Genomic DNA, 20,829 nt, shown 5'->3' with positions numbered 1-20,829 from the left:
ATGTGAAACCCTCAGAGACACCGATGTGACCGTGGGCCCTCGCCCCTCATAGGCGCCGACGAAGGCCCCACAGTTGCCGTTATGGGGCTCTCAGAAAAATAAGTGTGGGACCATCACAGTCGGGAAATGCCCCTAGAACTGGCCCCTCATGCCGGTAAGACCTCTCAGAGGCCAGTAACGGGCCTTTGGAGACCACCAAGGTGCCTTTAAAAGCCGCAAGCGGCCCTCAGAAACCAGCGTGGGGCCCTTATGGAGATCTTAGTGTGGCTATTTAGGGTTCATGAGGTGCTCTAACGAGCCCCATGGGGCCCTTCTGAGTAGAAATATGGCCATCGTTAACCCCCAGCGGTCAAATGGCGCCGCAGGGCCCCTCGGACCCGAGGGTCCCTTTGAACCCGATGGGGGGGGGGGGGGTACGTGTCCCCTTAGACCCCTAGCTACGCTACTGATTCATATGCATCATGTCAAGTATTTTAGGCTCGCCCCCCCCCCCCCCCCAACTTGAAAATCGTTCCCGGGCCCCTGCCTGGTCCGAGATTTTGTTAAAACTTGGTATACCTACTTGATAGCTATTGAGTGAAATCTTTGAGGGTGAAAGCCTTTTGTCATATATCATCGAGCTACGGAGATACAGGCCGCTAAACGTCTACCTTTTGAGGAAAATTTGGCACGATCTGCACTCTTTAAAGATCTAGGGACTAGGTATAACTTCAACTTCGTGTGCTCTGCATCACGATAGGCCTGTAGATAGGTGAATTTTGGCATGGTATATCGGTCATATATCAATCAATCTCAATCCCAAGTCCGTCATCGGCATTGTACTTCCTTACCTTTGTATTTTCTTTGTCCTACAGGCATACCTTAGTTTTTGACTTCACTATGTCAGTCATCTATCAAGGATTGCATTCCCCTGGGCAGTTAAACTATAGAGCGTGTTGCGGCCATCATAACAAGTGAATCAATAGGGCGCCTGACTGGGTGTGTGGCTGCCGATGCGCGGGGCGGGCGGGCCCACGGTCGTCGCCGGTCGCCGCGCACCTGTTGTCGGCAGTAGTACTGCGGCGGCAGCCGGTCGTCACCCAGTATCGCCTCCACCAGCCGTAGGCCGTCCCCCGAGTCGCCGCGGCACCGAGCTTCCACCGGCTCCGCATCGCGGCGCCACCGTCGCCGGCCGTCCTCTCGGCGCTGAGCAGAGCCGCAGACGAGGCATTGGTCAGCGGCCAGCGCCCTCTACACAAACGCAACGGCCGCGGGTTTGGGGCATTCCATGTCAACCGGGACAGTCAAAATCGGCCACTATCACTGCGATTTTGTTTAAACTTGGTATACTTATTGGCTATTGGGTGAAAACTCTGAGGGTAAAAGGATTTTGACATATGCCCTCCGGCTACAGAGATACAAGTGGCTAAACTTCTGCTTTTTGAGCAGAATTGGACATGTATTGCAATCTTGTAGGTAAGATCTACAGCTACAACATTTTTGAAGATATACATTTCAAACAAACTGAAACGTGTACATAAGGAGTTATTCTAGCTGAATTCGGCAATTTTCACAATTTCTGCCAATTTTATAATTACTTTATTTCAAATTAATTTCTTAAAATATAATTGTGAAAAATAGTTACCCTTCGATTTTGCTCAAATTAAGATATTGTCTTCCCCTACAAGTAAGGCATACGTGCTGAGAAAATCAGAGTGGGCCAACGATAACTTTGGGTGATACCTATAGCAACAAGTGAGTGTACCCACCTCGTTATCTATGTATAGGTCGCGGGCTCGCGGCCAGTGAGCCTCAAGCACGCATTCGTTTTCTAAGTAGCATTTGGCCAGCCGGCAACTGTCGTGAGGGCTAATGTTCGTTTCTAAGTAGCATTTGGCCAGCCGGCAACTGTCGTGAGGGCTATGCATATCTATGAGTGTTAGATAAAGTCAGGTCAGATTAGGTTTGCTTTGGATTGGTTACTTTAGAAAGAAGCATCTCCGGGTAGCGCCTCTCCTTGGTTGCTAAAACGAAACACGCGAGTGCCAGATGTTACGAAGTCCAAAAGACAGCTACGTAAACGTCGGCCCATTCTGGATTTGTATATGATGTAAGTAAGGTGTAGGAAAATGAAATGTGTATAAATCAGCAAAATCGAATGGTATCCATTGTTGTCAAATTCAAAATTTGGTAATTGATTTTTAATTAAGTTCATCAATTAGTTAATGACGTCATTAATATTATCTTCAAATTAAAGCCTGATCTATTTCCTCCATTTCAAACTTTATTACGCTGCAAAATGTCTAAAACTTTTGAAGTTATGGCACTTTAAAGATGAAAATGTGTCTGGCTAAGTAATATTTGATGACGTGTATCTCGGAAACGTGAGGTCATATCTTGACAAAAATGTCTCCTTTCTTTTCACATATAGATGAAAAGTTTTTCAAAGTTTCGCAAAAATCGGAGAAGGTGAGGGTCAAAATGGTCATTTTTTGCCCCACTTGACGTGGAATGCCCGTTTTACAGCAATAACTAAAACAGGGGATCTTATCGATCTGTTTATCAAGCACGTGTCCTCAGACCGTCGGTCCTGAAATGCTTATATCGAGTTTCTGTTAGCATACTTTCTTACTCCTGAGCAGGCATTGCAGGTATATGTTTACCCAGCACAACACATCTTTTATCAACAGGCAACTAGCTATCTTCTTCAAAATAATTTATCTATATTAGCAAAACGCAAGTTTTCAAAAGCATTCTTCATGGGTACATGAAAATGAACTTATCTTCTAAACATTGCCAATCAAAATATTTGATAATAATTAGGTACTGATGACTGACTGATAGGTAAGCATTAGGTACTCACAGCAAATAAATGATGATTCGATGGATTATTGATTGATATCCCTTTCCAGCTTCCATATATTCACACATGCATAATCTATTGACCATAATTTATAAATATATGACTAATGTACTACTGTTCTAATATATTATAGTTGTGTTACTGCTTTTAGGTTATCCGACAACGCTCACAAAAATGCTGACAATGCCACATTGGAAACTCACTGAAAATACACTCTGTGCGCCAAATAATGGGTCGCTTACCTTTCGCTGTCGCCTGTGGCCGGTATCGATGGTGGGTCGGGCGGCAGCCAGGGCCCGGTAATGGTGACTCAGGTGCTGCTGCAGCGTCAGGGAAGAGCCACTGGAGCTTCGCGCCGCGTCACTGCCTGCCGGCGGCGCACAGAAGAGCTCGTCGCAGAAGCTCCCAAACGAGTTACAACCGTGGTAGTCTCTGAGCTGTGATACTCTCAATCTAGTCCCCATGTACATTCCTAACTTGATAAGCTATTACGCAGCTTAGTTTTGAAGTGGATCGAATTTCTTATATAATTTGATAAGATGAATGTATTGCAAAAAGTTAGCTATGCATGTTTACTGCTTATCAAGAATGTACAAGAACTGCCTATCATGAACAGCAACTTGCGTGAAATAGGTAAGTTGCATTTTCTACAAGGTCCTAAACACGGACTATACATAAATGGTCCTAAAACACGATTTTCAGGTATTTTTGAGTTGAGAAAATTTTCAGGGAGTTTCAAGCTTCTTTCAGGGCTCCGGTTCTAAACTAGAAAACTTGCATGCAAATGTTATCAGGCGCCTCGCATTCAAGGAAATCCCTTATTATTATTCTTAGGTGTTGTTGTTGAAATCCCTTACAATAGCTTGGCTTGGAGGGATGTGTGGAATCTTACAGAGGGAAATAGCAGGGAAATGCAATCACGAATAATGGAACACAAAGACTACGAAGTGACGCCTACAACACTTTTTTGTTGTTCCTGCGCATTCCACAAATCAGTAAATTGTGATGGAGCAACTGCGAAAGTGCCAGCGACATGTGCGAGCAGGGGATATAATAAGTGAAAGGGACCGAAGCGGCGCGGTGGTTGTAGGTAAGTACAATGAATGTACTATCAACACCAAAGTGAGGTTTATTACTTTGGCAATATTACCAGTGATTCGTACTAAAAATCAAATGAATGAATATGCTATAAGCCGTTTTCACGACGGTTATCTGGTACACATTTGGTTCATATTTAGTGCAGATTTGGTGCACATGTGGTCAAATATTAGGTTCAATGTGTTTCTGAGTAGTTACAGTATGTAGAATCCGCCTAATAAATCTTCGGATATAAAATTCAACCGCTTATTGTGGCCGTTTGAGCTGTTCACGGATTTTCTCCATAGATGCCCATTGCCCATAGCAAATAAATCTGCTTAATAAATCCAGGTACTCCGCTTAATAAAGCCATTCGGGAGTTCGAAACCCACAGTGACGTCTTCCCCATCGAGATGTGGCACCCAGCCCGCTCCCAATGAACCGTATTGTAGCAGCAGTCTGCAGCAGTTGGACTTCGCGCAACAGAGGGAGTTCAGGGCTATAATGTTAGCTTATCCACTTGTATTGCAAGCGGAGCCGATCGTGCAGCTGCAATGCAGACTTGTCATGAAAATAGCTGACTCCGGTTCATAAAGCCACCACTTTATTAACTGGTTTATCAAAAGTCCTTGTCACCAAGGTGCATTTATTAAGCGAACTTTGCTTTATCATAGTTATCAGCTGGAGTTGCACTAGATGCTTCTATTCCTGATTTTTACATTATCAGACATTATTTTCGACTAAAACACTGAAATAAATTCATGATATGAAGATAATTGTAACAATTCAGTGCATTAGAGTGTTTATAATGACTTCCGTCTAAATGAGGCGACTTTCAAATTTCTCCCATTGACTTATAATGAGGAGCTCGCCAAATTTACCTGACCTTAGGTCATCGATATCAAAATTCCAAGATAAACATTTTGTACATACATAATGCTGCTTATCAAACTCTGAAGATTTCAAAGCGATCGGTCACTCGGTGAAGCTTTGGCAGACATTGAACCTTTTGATGTATGTGGTGAGGTCACCTGACCTGACCTTAAGTGACCTGGGGCCGTATTCACGTCGATCATTTTCGTAAGAATTTTCTTACGCACGACCTACTTCTTACGAAAATTTGGTATTCACGTCGACAGCAAAAATATCTTACGAATAAAAAAATTATCGTAGACAGTTTGCGATTCACGTCGACCTTTTCTTAAGAATTCTCGTAAGAATGTCGTAAGTGCGATTCACGTCGTGTCATCTTAAGAATTTCTTACGTTTTTCGTAAGAACATAATGTTAACGGTATGGTGGACTTACGAATGCTCACCGAGCTGTCGTAAACTGACGCAACGATAAATCAGTGCAGTAGGCTAAGACTAAAATGACGAATTATTTTAAGAATTGACACTAATGGTTGTCTGGACTAAGAATAGCTGTTATTATTGAGCAAAATTATTACCATCGAGCGAGTGAAGCGAAGTCTTTTCAATAAAACGGGAAAATATCAGTATGAGCGGCCCGGCCCGGCCTGTAATGCTTTTGGAGGCCTATATCTCATCAACCGCTGGACTGATAGACCTGTGGTCTTTTTGTTGGGCTGCCCCATCCCTTCTAACCCGCAATTTACTATCTTGATGCATCTAATTGACCATCGTGGCACGTGCCACGTGAGAAGTCAAGGGCGTCCAAGCTGTTTTGCAGAAGTAGCGCTTTTGAGACTACCAATTTCTCAAAGTGGGCTTATATCTCAGCAACCACTGCATTAGGACGTTTGACTTGCGGTAATTTTTATAGGGTAGCTGTAGCCCTTCTACTAAACATCGGGTACTCTTGATTCATGTGAGTGACCACCCGCTGCACGTGCAAAGTACAAACAGGTGTCACGTTTGTTCTTATTACAATAACTCGGCAATTACCGGCCCGATTGTGTTGAAACTTGGCATGTGGGTAGGCACCTACCGGGAAATGCGTTGTCATATGTCACGGTTGAGGTGCTACTGCACGTGCGCACGAGCAGGGGTCGCTTCCAGATGTCGAGAACGCCTGGACCGTTTGCACTCAAACTTGGCACACGGTTATAGGGAGCGGTGCGAAGGGTGCCGGGCAAAATCCAGTTTGAACCATTTTACACGTGCGCACGTGCAGGGTGCCGCTTCTACATCTCAAGAACAGCTGGGCTGATTGCGCTCAAGTTTGGTCAGCGGCCAAGCCGATCAGCGGCAAAAAGGCTTTCTTTCTAAAAAAGGCTTAAAAAAGGCAAGAAAGCCTTCAAAAAGGCTTTCTTGTAACTTTCTATATGTATGGGGGTACAGGTGCTTCCCCATCCACTAAAAGCGCATGTCCATCAATGTCAAGAAATAAGGCACCTCATGCAGAAGTTGGGCTGCCCAGTAGAAGAGGGGCGCCCCCAACACTTAACCCTCGCCCCGTTGGGGGCGAGGGTTAAGTGTGGTTTTTCCTGAATAGCAAGAAAGCGGCGGCGCGCAGCGCCGCCAAATTTTCAGTACCTTCCCGGACATAAATTTGACACCTTTACACCAAATTTCAAGTCTTAGGTCACCTTAGGTCAGGAGTTATTGAGGTCAAACTGAGGTCATGTTCGAGCAAAAATGAGCAAAAAACATGCAATCTTGAAACGCTCACCAAATCTATTCTACAGTTATCAAGCAATTTCAAAGTTCTTTATATGGTCTAGTAGACAAAAAGCGGCGCTACAAAACTGCTATCTCGGATTTTCATAATTTTGGGGTTTTGACCCCAAAAAATTCAAAAAATTGATTTTTTTTATAAAAAAAGATGATGAAGATTTAATAATCGAAACGCGTCCATGCACTATTTGTTCCGTGTTTTTCTACTTGTCTCTATCAATTATATACAATGGATAGTTGTGTAAATCCCTACAAGGAGGATGCCTAAATCTCAATGATTAAGGCAAAGGTCAATGCACCAAACGCTTCTTACGAATTTCTTAAGATATTCCTACGAATTTTGACGTGAATACCGATTTTTGTAGATATCCAGACATTTCGTAAGAAAAAACTTAAGAAGTGTCGACATGAATTCCAAATTATACTTACGAAAGAAAATTGACTTACGAAGTCGACGTGAATACGGCCCCTGGGTCTAAAATTTTCACGACATACCGGGTGGCCCAGAAAAAACGTTCCCAACTTTAAATCAATATTTCTCAGAAAGTGATAAAGATACAACATTGAAACTTCGAATAGTCAATGCGGCACACATTTTCAGTAAATGGTGTGATTTTCATGGTGTTCGGTAAATAACTTTTTAAACGGTTCGTGTTTCAAGCATGCCATGTAAAAAATACTTTTTTGCTCAGATGTTTACTAAAAAATGTGAGTGAACGGGTCACTTTCACCCCGCGGCACTGCGGCTTAGAGCCATGACTTCTACTGGCAGCTAGTCTCATTGATGGTTCGGGTCTCAGGATGACACATTCCCTCAGGCAACCACGATGGCTCTGTGCCAGCGGCATCGGAAGAAGTTTCCAGTTTTCTAACCATCTTGTGGCTCAAATGCTTTCCTGGCTGACATTCCTGGGAAAAGGTAGCTTTTCACCCAGTTTTTTTTTTTGTCATCTGCTGGCAATGTTGTTTTTCATAAGCTATTCTGTGGTCGATAATTTGAGACCAACGCCCATGCATCAATGAGACTAGCTGCCAGTAGAAGTCATGGCTCTAAGCCGCAGTGCCGCGGGGTGAAAGTGACCCGTTCACTCACATTTTTTAGTAAACATCTGAGCAAAAAAGTATTTTTTACATGGCATGCTTGAAACACGAACCGTTTAAAAAGTTATTTACCGAACACCATGAAAATCACACCATTTACTTCCTATTCTGTGGCACAAGAACCAGTCTGCTTTAGTTTGTTTTCCTTATCCGGTCGATTTACTGTTTGATCTACTGAAAGGAGGGTAATCAGCAGTAATCCATGCACCGTGCCACTCCTGCTCGAAACATGATTTGGTGTTGAAACGATTGATGCATCCATGAGCACCATTTTGGCTCAGTATTTGAATATTTGGCACATAAGTGAGACAAAAATATTTAAAATAAAAACATACGTGTTTGTTTCATTCACGTGCTCTATTATTTTTTTACTCTTTTTTATAACATGGGACGTCTAACCCAATCATCAATATCGTTTGACATCGGCAAAAAAAGCAAAAACGTCTTGCTTAATTCAACTCAAGATTGCCAGCTTGAAAATGATGGTATAGTGTTATAATTTGGCATACCAATGCGCAAAGAAATGACGCAAACTTGATGAAAATTTTGGCTCGTTATTTGTACTCGTATTTGATATATAGGCCTCCAAAGTTGGGAACGTTTTTTCTGGGCCACCCGGTATGTAGAAGTGCCAAAAACGGCGGCGCGAAGCGCCACCGTTTTTGGCACACCTGTTTGCGCATCTTCTCCGCACATGTTGTGAAAATTTCAGACCCAGGTCGCTCAAGGTCAGGTCACCAGGTCACGCCAAGTGACCTCACCTCAGGAAATAATAGAATGCTCGTCCTAGCTACACCGACTGAACGATTCCCTTGAAACTTTCAGCGATGGATAGGAGTAACAGTATCTATAATACGTATATCTCGGAATTTTGATATCGTTGACCTAAGGTCAGGTCAATTTTGCGGCCTCTCCATTATAAGTCAACGGGAGAAAATTGAAAAGCGTCTCTTTTGCACGAACGCCATTCTAGACACTCTCAAACATCGGGATGCAGGTAAAATTGATACACTGAAACGGAAAATGGCACCTGTGACCCCTCATTATGTCCCCGAGGTCATTTCAGGTCACGAATAGTATCTAACAATTTTTCGCTAATAGCTTCTAATAGGGGCATGTTAGAGCGATAAAAACGCCTTAGATATGTTCGGCTCGACGATGCAGATCGACTGATATGCAACATAACCTTTTCCGGTCATGTCACGACCTTAACCTGAGGTCATATTTTTAAGTTGACCTTTCAAGGTTATACTATAGTTCATTCGAAGCGTCTCGACGAGGGGGAACACGATGCAGGTAAAAGATGCGTCGTGGCTCTTTTGAGTTAAAAGCTATTGGCGAAAAAATACTTCGTAAAAACAGTTATTTTTTTAGTGTTTGACCTATGGAGGCTAAACCGTTGACCCTCTAAATTCTACACCTTTTATGTCTGAAACATTTTTCTGTATCTCTAAAGCTGTAGGCCCCTGACAGCTCTTCTCGCGAAACCTTTTTTTGGGTCGAAAATGGCAGAAATGACGTCACTCTGACGTCATTAGCGGCCAACCTATCATAGCCTTTGGAAAAAATTGGTCATAATGTGCAATAGCCATTCAAGGGAGGGTACTGAAAGTTTGGTGACGATCGGCGCAGCGGTTCTGGAGATATATCGAAAAAAACTAAAGGGGGGGGGGCAAAAAATGCCCCCACCGCCTGGAAGGTTAAAGACATCATCTGTGATCAAAACTAACACGATATTCGTGATCAGCACCCTAAAAAATCCCATAGCAGCCACACTATACGACTTTCTAACAGGTCCCGATTTACCCGACTTTTGGGTCATTGACCTGACCTGGAAGGTCATCCAATGACCTAGGACCTTACAATTGGGTATCTTCGGCTTCCTCTCGTGACGGGCAACACGCTCGTGTTTTTTTTTTTTTACCGCGAAGCTCTAGCTTGAGCAGGGGCCAAACGGCAAGAAGGAAGGTCCAACCGACCCCCCCCCCCCCCACCCACCCCCTACACGTTAGAAACTGGCAAACACCGCACACATGCGAGGGTTAAGTACATGCAACGTCTCTTCAAGCGCGAAAAGTATTTACACAAATATTATCACAAATATCGCATGTATTTCGTTCTTATCTATCGCCGCCGGCAGTAATGGCGGACGCGGACTCTCACACGATCCGCACGATCCGATCTACCAGTTGCCAGAGCATATCGGGCCTAGCAATTTTTATCTTTTGCCGCCAGCCACGCTCACCATGCATACGATCACCATCCGCTTACCATCCGCTCCGATCAGTTTCGGCAGTCAGAACCAGGCTTAACCGGTCTCTAGTGATGTGCCGAGTTTGAGGGCAATCGGCCCAGCCGTTCTCGAGATCTCAGAAGCGTCACCCTCCACGTGCGCACGTGCAAAATGGGTCTCAACTGACTTTGCATGGCACCCTGCTAACCGGTCCCTAACCATGTACCAAATTTCAGCACAATCGGTTCAGCCGTTCTCAAGATCTGGAATCGACCGCTGCACGTGCGCACGTGCAGCAGTACCCTGACTGTGGCACATGGATATTGGATATGCATTGCCTGGTGGGTACCTACCTATATGCCAACTTTCAGCGCAATCGGCCCAGTAGTTAACGAGATATTGCAATTGTTACAAAACTGACACCTCTTTGTTTTGCACGTGGCACGTGCATAAGGGGTCATCCACATGCATCGGGAATAGTCCAATGCTTGGTAGAAGGAATGAAGCTTAGCTACTTTACAAATATTATCGCATGTAAATCGGTCAAGTGGTTGCTGAGATTTGGCCTCGCAAAAGCGTCCGCACGGCCGGCCGCTCATACTCAGAAATTTCCGTTAATCTACGAAAGACTACGCTCGCTTCACTCGCTCCGTATTCTGTAAAATTGTGTTAATTTCAGTCAGACAGGCATGATAGGATGAAGTACAGAGTAGTCAAGGCTATAGAACTCCAGAGTAGTGAAAGGACAGTAGCGCTGAGCGCTGCGAGTGCAGACGTGTCTGAGCTACTGTTCCAGAGATGGCGCCACTGCAGCTCGCCTGGGAGGTATGCTGTGCCGGAGGACACGCCTCGCGGCGTACCGCGGGCGGGGGCTCCCGGTGATAATGGAGGAAAGTTCTAAAATCTAATAAGCAGTTTTGCGTCATTTGCGGTGATACGCAGCGTGTATGCCGCACTCTCAGTAAACTGCGACCACTAAATTCAGGACGGGGAAACCATGCTACTAATCCTTCGAAGAAAGTTTATAAGCCTAGAGTCTGACTATTATCACAACTCATGGCATGCATCTTTGTGATGTTATCTTTTTAAGTTCTGTAAATGCTTTTTCATATCATCTTAGAAATATCCGACCTGCTTTTGAATGAGTGACACTTTACCTATACCTAAAATGTCGATTGTTCTAGCCGCAAGATATTCTGGTTGAAATACCTAACTAACTTACGTTCGTCACTTTTAAGGCTTTTCCTTTCAATTTGACTTCTTTATTTCCCCATTCCTTGGGCGCCAACATACTCTTTCGGTTGTCTGGAAATGCATGTCAGAGTCCGTCGGGCTCTGATATGCATCTCTGACGGACTCAGCCCGTACCTACAGACTACCTGCGACTAGTGCGATAGGTGGCGGTTCTAAGAATTTGAAAAGGCTCTCGCAAACGATTTCCTAGCTGTTAAAGGAGTCTGTTTCAGTCATGATGCCAACAAACATGGTATGTAAGCCATGTTAGCGCCCATCCGCTAATTGTGCTCTGCTTGTGTACGTACAGTCCACAGCAGAAGTAATATTTTCAGTCATGGGTATGTTCTGCTTCTGAAGCTTAGGAACGATTAGCCAGACTACAATGAAACTTTGAATGTAGCTTATATGTATCGTCACCCTTGCAGCTGCAACTTTAGCTATTGACATCTTCTTTTCGATCACTCCGCATTAAACAATCGCCATTCAAAGCCAACCGTTGAGATTGGTAAAACCCTACATTACTTTAGCGGTGGGCTGTACATACGAGCAGAGCTTGTGTAGCAAGCAGAGCTCTACCTTTAAAAATCTTTACCTTTAAAATCTCTATCTTTAAAAATGTTAAAGCGGAGTAGAAAAACTACCTGGGTGGGGGGGGGGCAGCCCCCCATGTGCGGGCGAGGGTCAAGCATTAAAACATTAAACATACCTCAAACATAAAAGCAAAAACATATTAAATATAACATACATACATTGTTAACAGCTATATACTTTTATTTGGACCTCACTACAACGGTTACAATTTGTTCCAATGACATGAGAGCCCCTGCTGCTCCATGTCCCCTCCCCCCAGGGCCCAGGCTACGGCTGAAGTGAGAGCCTACTCTACACCTGATTCGATATGAAACAAACTTTTTGGCATCAGGGGAGGATGGGGTATTGGCCGGTAGTGTAAAGTGGCCGCACCCACCTGCACGATATCTGACAAAAGTGAACAAAATAGTTCTAGTCTTTATTCATATGTCATTGGTAGAAATAGCCCGTTAAAAATGTCGAAACTCTCCCCCTCGTAATTTTATTCAAAATCAATGCAACGTGATTTTCATTAGAGAATGTGAATTTAAACTTTCCTTTGGAAAATGTATAACATGTAGTATTTGGGCTGTAAACGAATTCCGATATGGTGACAACATTCCTGGGGTGATCAGCGGTTTCCAAGAGCAATTTCACCCGTTTCCGTATGACCGTCACGACTTTACATACAACATTTTTCAGAATGGCAATGCGGGGTAATTTTGCCGGGGCGGCTGTCAGGGCAACTTGGCCGGTGTGCTCAGAGTCACTATGCGGGACAGCCGAGTTGCTAGGCACGTGGTGCCGTGCTGGTTGGGTTCACAGGCGCCGGCGATTGCATCGCGGCACAGTTTACCTTCAAGGGGCTGATCTGGACACTGGGCCATTCAAGACTAGTTAGTAACCAGGGATTTGATCAAAACAAACTGAGATTCGCATCTGCAGTTCACAAAAAAATACCGATGACTTTGTTTGCAGACATGGGAAGGCCACGAGACGTGAGGATTTGAAACAGAGTCGAAATATTGCATTTATTGCAAAAAAGAGCTAAAATTATTCGACTATTCATTAACTAGGATATGAAGCTTTTTCCAATTATAGGTTGCATTGCGATCATATTTTTATGCCAAATTAAAGGGACTATCCCACCTTCTAAAATGTTGTTAAAACCAGTTAAATTGTGCCCGACTTAATAGATTGGATGACCAGGAACACGGTTCTGGCATTTATTTTTCATTAAACATCTTAGGCTTCCCATATTCCAAACACAAACTTTCAAATATGTGACGTCACAGCCCAAAATTACCTCCTTCCCCAGGCCACATTACTGTCATAAAGCTGATTCTTTTTACTCTGTAGGCACCACAACAAAGTTCAGACCAAGTTTCAAGCGATTTTTCAACGAACAAATCCATTTAAATCAGAATGACTAAACGAGGTGACGTCACACTAACGGTCGCTCCATGTTGAAGATAGGGCCTTGTACAAGGCCCATTTTCAAATGAAGGGAACGAATTTCTTCAACACCAAGAGGCCGCGGGGGTTGCAACCTAGATAGATAGTGGTTTCTGAACCTCGCCGCAAACTTGGCTATCTCAACTCAAACCCCATGTTAAAGGTGGGATAGTCCCTTTAATGCGAATGCATGATTGAGCAGTGTGTGCCAAGACATCGCATTGTGAGCTGGTCACAATGGGACACACGTCATTGCTGACGCTGAAGCTGACTTGCCTGCAACATAAAATCCCGACCTCAAACTAACACCGGCCAAATTGCCCTACACCACCGGGCAAAAAAACTGCTATATAGCGGGATAATTTGGCAGCTTTGCAGACCTTTGTAATGCGTCACAGTTTAAATATAAGAAGTTACTCTATCATTTTCAGCTTACTGTAGTAGAATGTAGAACCTTTTGATAGGAAGGATTCACATGAACAAGGCCACCGCTAAGCGAAGCTTGTTGCGTTGACTCTACCCTCCGATCGCGCAATTCCAGTTCTATGGCAGAATTTTTAGAGTCCAAAGTTTAACGTGCGCACATAGCCGCGCACGGCCGGTGGGTCCTGAAAGTTTGGTGGCGATATCTCCAGCCGTTTAGGAGATATCGACGGAAAAGGACAGGGGGGGGGCGTTTCGCCCCCCCCCCCTACGGGGCGCGGGTTAAGACTAACAGTAGACCCTGTGACCACATGAATGAGCAGAAAAAAAAAAACAAGTGCAGCCCGGGAAGACACCTTAGATGATGGTAGCTAACACAGCCAGCAAGCGCTTTATGAAGGTGGAGTGATTGCTGTTACCATTGCTGTTGCCGATGTAGGTGAACATGTTGTTGATTCGATGGAGATGTTCTAGAAGTCATGGATGGCGGCCTCGCGAACAAACAGCATCACTAGCGGCACCTGCAAGTGAGGACAGGCCTCAACAGTCAGCAGTCGGCCTCTGCCGCACGGAGCTCAGAACCGGTGCAGGCATTGGTGCCAGGTACAGGTGGCTCCGACAACGGGCCCGCGTCGGCATTCACATTTGTTTTCAGAGAAAAGATTCCTGGGCAGCCCATCATCGCAGAGCATATGATCTAGCTTCTCTCCGCATCTACATGATTAAACAGGGTGTTCATTAATGAGTGAAATAAAGTAAACGCCTATCACTTACTAGAGACATACGATGTCTCTCGGACCGCAGTTCGATGTCTCTCGGACGGCGAAGATTCTTCGTCGTCTGGCCAATCACGTTCCATAACCGCAGCCGAGCCCCCGCTGACCTTTGACGGGATTGGCTGGACGGCATAGAATCTTCGTCGTCCGAGAGACATCGAACGCGAGGATAAACTTTCGTTCCATGGAAATGAAAGTCATGGGGAATTTTCCAAATTGCTTGTCAGTTAGTATTATACTATCACGATCACTCTGTACCTCGACTGCCTCCTAGAAGGGCGTTCAAGCTAACAAGCTCGATACGCCACGTGGACTCAGCAGTTCACACGACAACGTGGGCCTGGAGCTTTCTTGCTGCTGACAGTGGCCAGCTGACAGTGACAGTGACAGGCCAGCTGACTGCTGACAGTGGCCACTGGTCATCTGACAGTGACAGTGACAGGCCAGCTGACTGGTGACAGTGGCCATCTGACAGTGACAGTGACAGGCCAGCTGACTGCTGACAGTGGCCAGCTGACAGTGACAATGACAGGCCAGCTGACTGCTGACAGTGCTGACAGTGGTCAGTGACAGGAATCTTTCAAGATCTCGTCATTATATATCAAAGTACACGGAAAATAGTATCTGCTGGTGCCCATAAGCCCCATGCAACATTGTGTCTGGTCATTGTGAGATGTAACGACGCGAAGGTGATGGTGTGGCTATATGAGTCCACACAAACAGATTCCCGGTGCACTGACTACTGAGTCTGAAGCTCGACTGACGGCGAGTCGTATCTAAAGAAGCGATGGCTTGTAGCCACCGTGAGACGGGCTATAAAGAATTCCATTTCCGCCAACAGCAACACTGCTGATTTCGGCAGAACAGAGCTTTTGTCTTGCGTCTGCAGCCAAAAAAGCTCAACGATCGAACAGCTTTAAGCAGAAGCGCTCATCACTGACCTCCGTAAGCATGTACAGTCCCTACCTGTCTTCTGGGCGCCCACAGACCGCAGGCTGGATGACCGCAGGCTGCCACTTCGGCACTGCCTCCACGAGACGGGCAGATACTCGGTGATCGCTACGCGACCATCTCAACTGACAAACAAATCTGAGAATGCCCTATGTCTTTCAATGACACAGACCGGAAATTATTGCCCTTGGTAGTCGTCTACTTTATTTCATTCATTTATGAACACCCTGTTTATGGGCAAGTTCCATGCAGCACTGCTCCACAGCGGGGCACACAGCTCCACAGCGTGGCGAACAGTTCCACAGCGGGGCACAGAGCTCCACGACGGAGCACACAGCTCCACAGCGGGGCAAACAATTCAACAGCGGGGCACAGAGCTCCACGACGCACATACCTTCTCCGGCAGCGGAAGCTGACACTCCTCGGTCAACACAGCTCGGCAGGCGACACTCCCCAGTCTCAGTCCAGCCCGGCCTGGGCTCTCAGTCCAGTCTACAAGTAGGCCACTGGTTCGTCTGCCGCCGCCGCTGCACTGGTCTGCCTATGGCCGCCACTGATCTGTCTGCTGGTCCGCTGTTGCGCTCTCACCTCCTCAGCTCTGTTCCCCTGCACACGCCGTGCTGCCGGGCGCGCCACCAGGGGCGGCGCCACGGGTTTTCGATAGGGGGGGACGGGGACCGAAAATCGAAAATACCAAAAGTAGATACTGATCGTGTATGCAAAAAAAAAAAAACGAGGCACGTAACGCCGCGAAACTTGGCAAGGCCCAAAACACATCGAATGGTGCATCCCGTTTCCAAACTTATCCTAGGACACCTAAGATCGATCACCTTTTCAAGCATCCTTGCCTCTAAATCAAAATTTGTAGTCTTGCCAACTCAAAGCTGGTTTCCTACAAGCTGCGAATTGCTTAGGTATGAGTAGCAGTGCCAGCTATTCTTACGTTTCGTACTTTCAAATTTTCGATCTTACGTCTGGTCAGCTTCAGGGCTTCACCATCATATAGTCATGGAGGAAAAGTGGGAATGTCTTCTGCTCTGACAAGTGCGCCAAAACTGCAATATAATTTCAGAATCTTGACATCACCACCTGATCCATATGCAACGGGCAGGGTGCAGCTAATGGCTAGCCGTCAGTGGTCATGTCATCGGTGGTCATTCAAAAGGCCATGCTAGGTCATGGAAGGTCACCAGCCGTTATTTGATCACGCTTTCTGATGGATTTTACTTGCCAAGAGCTTCGCGGGAAAAACGAGCGCATGCACCGTTGAAAAAATTGAGTGAAAGGGTCTCAGGTCCGGCGACCTCTGCAGGTGAAATGCCCCAGGGTAGGATTCCGGTGCTTGTTGATTAACTTCGTCAAAAATGGCAGTAGAGCTGTGATGTCGGCACCATTGTGTTCGTCCTGATCGAGCTGGCACGACCTGCATCGTTCTCATATTCACCCTCCAATCGTAACAACTACAGCAGGGATTGGCAAATGGCGGGGCACCCCCTTTGGGAGGTAATGAAGGTCTCTGGAAACGTCATCCCACATCTCTTTAGCATTAGTGGCTCTCCTTATGGAACAGGTTTCTTGACTGGTCTGTTTCACCCCAGAATTCAAAGACTAGTCAAGGTAAAACCGAGCGCACCACAGTGAGCACAATTTGATAAGCTGGTGTATCTCAATTTTCATGTAGAACCTTTCACGTATCACGGACCTAAAACCCTTTCGTGCACTCATGTAAAAGCAACTGCCATGTTTCAACAGCTGGTAATGGCATTTTCACAGCCGCTGACGTAAGAAGGGGAGGGATGGGGGGCTCGATTAGACCCCAAGCCGTTCGACCGCCGACCGAACTTAGTTTTGCAGGAAAAAAACGAGTGCTATCGAACCCCTTGACGAGAGGGAGCCGATGCTATATCCAATTATAAGGTCTTGGGCTACTGCGTGCTTTTTTGGTCCTGCCTGTGATCTATCCGAACACTTCTCCCCACAAGTGCTGGGGTTAAATGGCATAGATTTCAAATGGTTCCTGTGGTAGAGCTGCCATGCTTGAATTTGACTAGTTAGGAATGGAAAATTTTCATATAGGTAGTAACGGAAATCTATGGAATTTCAGTGAACTTGGTTTTATCGGCAATGGGGTCTGGCAGTGGGGTGGGGAGGTAATAAGTAGGTAAGTAGTAAATAAGTAGTAAATACCTAATAACCCTGCCTGGCGCCCCAAAAAGGGGGCACGATCCCCGAGGACCTGCCGATCACCTTATAACTACAGGCATCACAGCTCCACACCTTTTGCAGATGGCCAGGACCCCCTGCGATGCATCCCAACAGCAATCTTTATTCAGAACCTGCCTTGATTAACCAACGATGCATTAAATGCGACGGAGAGCTCTATAATGCATTAATATCAACTATTGAACGGGCCTCGCCGATAGGGGGGTACTGTACCCCCCTAACTTTCAATAGCGGGGGACCTGTCCCCCCCGTCCCCCCCGGTGGCGCCGCCCATGCGCGCCACTGCCGCCAGCGTCAATAGTGAACAGGTACGCCAATATCGACCGCGCCACAGCTCACCGCCGCGCCGCTGACCGTCCGGCGGCGCATGCGCAGTGCGCCTCACCTGGCAGTGCACTGGTCCCCGTGTCGCCGCCGCTGCTGCCTCTGTCGCCGCCAGTGGTCCCTCTGAGCGGAGCGTGGCGACGCCCGTTCGTAAATGTTCAAATGGGTGCTATATTCGAAATCAGGTCCAAAAACTTCCCTGTTAGTATGTAAAACCCGAAAAAGTTCGCTAAGTTCATCAAAGGTCAATGATCTTGTATGATAGATGACCATTAGGTAATGAATGGGACCAAATCATTTTAGATGTTTGAACGTTTACAATCACAAAAAGACTGGATCCCCGCGAATGTGAGCTGACATACGACGAATTGCGATTCCGGCCAAACATGGTCTCGAGAAATAGGTCACAGGTCAAAGGTCCTTTAGGTCAGGGTCATTTAAAGAATTTTGAATTGTAAAAGATGTGTGTAAAATTTAGTAACTCGAGGATTCTAAAAATTTTATCGCGATCAGCCGCTTTTTGCGCAAGTTATTCGCGAAAAATGGATTAAGGTCATTCCGACACCTCCCCTCCCCCTATAAAAGGGCGAGGGTAAAAGTTTGGAAAATCTACCCTACTCGTTGAGCATTGTCAATCTTCCTTGTCAAAGTCGTTGAGCATTGTAATGTGCATATGTACATTGTAAATGCTCCTTAGGAGGCCCCTGCGAACTGGAGGCCCGCCACTCGGAGGTCCCTTCGCTAGTTTGCACCCCCAATATCGTTTCCAAAGTTACACCCATCATCAATGCTATGCACGATTTCTTTATAAAAAATGCTGAACTATCGCAGGCCATCGTCCCGCGTTGTCCAGCCTGCTACCTTTGTCCAACGCATTCCGAATTGGACATTGGGAAAAAATCAGATTTCCGAATGCCCAGGTTCCGATTGGCATCACTATAACAGATGAAGTAAGGTTGGGAGAGTTTTTATCGAACGGAAATGATAGACATTCTGTTAATTGAAGAAAGGGAACTTCTGTTAACTGACCGGTGTGCAGCGTGCAGATATTGATACTCTGCAACTGTTATGTTTGTTGTTGTGTTGAGTTTTCAAATGAAGGTATGTTGAGGTTCTGCCCATTTGTTTATGGCTCAAATAATATCGGTGCTGGCGAGATTATCGTTGTTATGGCACGCAAAGGCAGTATGTTCAAATTACCCCACGGTGGGGCAGCTTGAACACACCGTGACTTGGTGCAGAAGTGAGGCTATGCTATTCAAGGCATGCTCGGCTCGTCCAAAAATGAGGCCTGCATGGTGAAAGCGCTACTGAAACATTTTTCTTCATCCATGCTTGAGCTGCAATTCGGTGGGACGGAGAAGACGTAAAAATATTGTTACAATTAAGTGAACGTTTATTGCACAATGAACAAAAGACTGTACCGGCAATTAAAAATAGCGACACGCTAATCTACACAAAACATGCCCACTTTTCTTCTCGGCCATATATCACTACACAAGGCCGTATAGATCACTACACACACCACACCACTTCCAAGCCATCGCCCCTTCAATCCCAATAGTCTTTCCTGCATGAGTAGTTAGCCGTCCGCGAGAGAAATATACACAGGCACTTCTCTCAACCGGTATCTGGAACAATATGTTGAAGTTACCCCACTCTACGCTTTTCGTTCAGAAATTTGTCACCGTTTAATTTCAAGGGCTTAAAGTAGGGAAGGTGGTGGGGTAAGACGGACCAGCTAAGCTTTCTTGTATTCTTGTATTTGTAATAGCCGACTACAGGCCTTGCAGCCCATTTACAGTGGCAGTCACGATTAAAATAGGTGACACAGCACATGCACATTGCACACTACAATGAATACTGCACATTACATGTACGTCCCCTGAGATCGAGCAAACTCACGGATGTCCGATAAAAGGGAACCCGATGATGCCAACATGTCAGCAGTGGGTGTATGCTGCAAGAAGCGATTACAAAGTGCAGGGATACGGACAGTGAAACCTGACTTCACAGTATTCACACGACCGAACGGTACATGGAACAGCCCTGTCTGTCGAGACTCGAGAACGTCTGTTGGGGACTGCTAGGCCAAAGACTGCACCATCAGGTAGGGACAGTCGGTCCTGGTGGGGTAAGACGGACCAGCTAAGCTTTCTTGTATTCTTGTATTCTTGTATTCTTGTATTCTTGTATTTGTATTCTTGTATTCTTGTATTGGCTTAAAGTAGGGGAAGGTGGTGGGGTAAGACGGACCAGCTAAGCTTTGAAGTCGCACATCTTGCTACACTGCTCTCGAACCTCATATTGTTTATAATCTTCCTAATGCCGATTTCTTCCTCTTGTGATGCGAGCAGGTCTGGATTTTAACTGCACGAAATCTAGACGGTGGTCGCTCTCAAAGAGGGACACGTCAAAGGGCAAGAGGATCACTGACAAGAAAAAACGCGGGGTGAGACGGACCACCCAGAAGTGTCTGCTATATCCATTCATGTTTGTTGCACTTCAACTCTTTACTCGTGTTAATAGAAGCAGCCAGAGTGGTAAAATTTACCAAATGATTTTTTTCTGTACTCATACGTAGTTGAAGTGCAACTAAAAGCTAGGAACCTGCGTGTTGATTGTCGTCTGGCATGCATGCTATGTAGGGGAAGGTGGGGTAAGACGGCCCAGCGGGGCAAGACGGACCACCAGCCCTCCGGGCTGAACCACTGCTGTTATCTACTGCTTTATGCACTCACTACCTTTGTTTTCCTTCGTAACAATGGCCACCTTGAACTCATGCGGCTAGGATGCATAGCTTTTGAGTTATTGAGAAAAATGTTGTTTTCGTCAAACCGATCTAATATAAGAGGTCTAGGGGTGATTCAACTTCGGCGCCTTTCTTGCATGATTAGTTTCTATTTTGCACTTTACTGTGAATAACAATGTTATAAACTTATATAGTTATAGTCACACTTTAGGACAGGCAAGGTTTCGC

At 45.7% G+C, this 20,829-nt stretch overlaps 1 protein-coding gene across 2 annotated transcripts in view; it reads right to left on the bottom strand.

Moving 5' to 3' along the window:
* The window catches only part of LOC122393840 (actin cytoskeleton-regulatory complex protein pan1-like), a 39,607-nt gene extending 23,716 nt beyond the window's left edge, over window positions 1-15,891 (bottom strand). Inside the window, exons 1-4 of one of the 2 annotated variants that reach the window (XM_043390253.1) lie at window positions 15,697-15,891; window positions 13,995-14,096; window positions 3,085-3,209; window positions 1,039-1,185 (exon numbers count right to left, since the gene is read on the bottom strand). In XM_043390253.1, coding sequence (XP_043246188.1) covers window positions 1,039-1,185; window positions 3,085-3,209; window positions 13,995-14,022 — 300 coding nt within the window. In that variant the 5' untranslated portion in view covers window positions 14,023-14,096; window positions 15,697-15,891. Of the gene's footprint in view, window positions 1-1,038; window positions 1,186-3,084; window positions 3,584-13,994; window positions 14,097-15,696 lie in introns of those variants that run through there. The other variant, XM_043390252.1, reaches the window with a different exon arrangement.
* Window positions 15,892-20,829: the final 4,938 nt, after the last annotated feature.

This window comes from Amphibalanus amphitrite, unplaced genomic scaffold, assembly GCF_019059575.1.
Source record: "Amphibalanus amphitrite isolate SeventyFive unplaced genomic scaffold, NRLGWU_Aamphi_draft 000557F_arrow, whole genome shotgun sequence".
In the NCBI taxonomy this organism is placed as follows: domain Eukaryota; kingdom Metazoa; phylum Arthropoda; class Thecostraca; order Balanomorpha; family Balanidae; genus Amphibalanus; species Amphibalanus amphitrite.
This window is presented reverse-complemented; position numbering and strand designations above follow the sequence as displayed.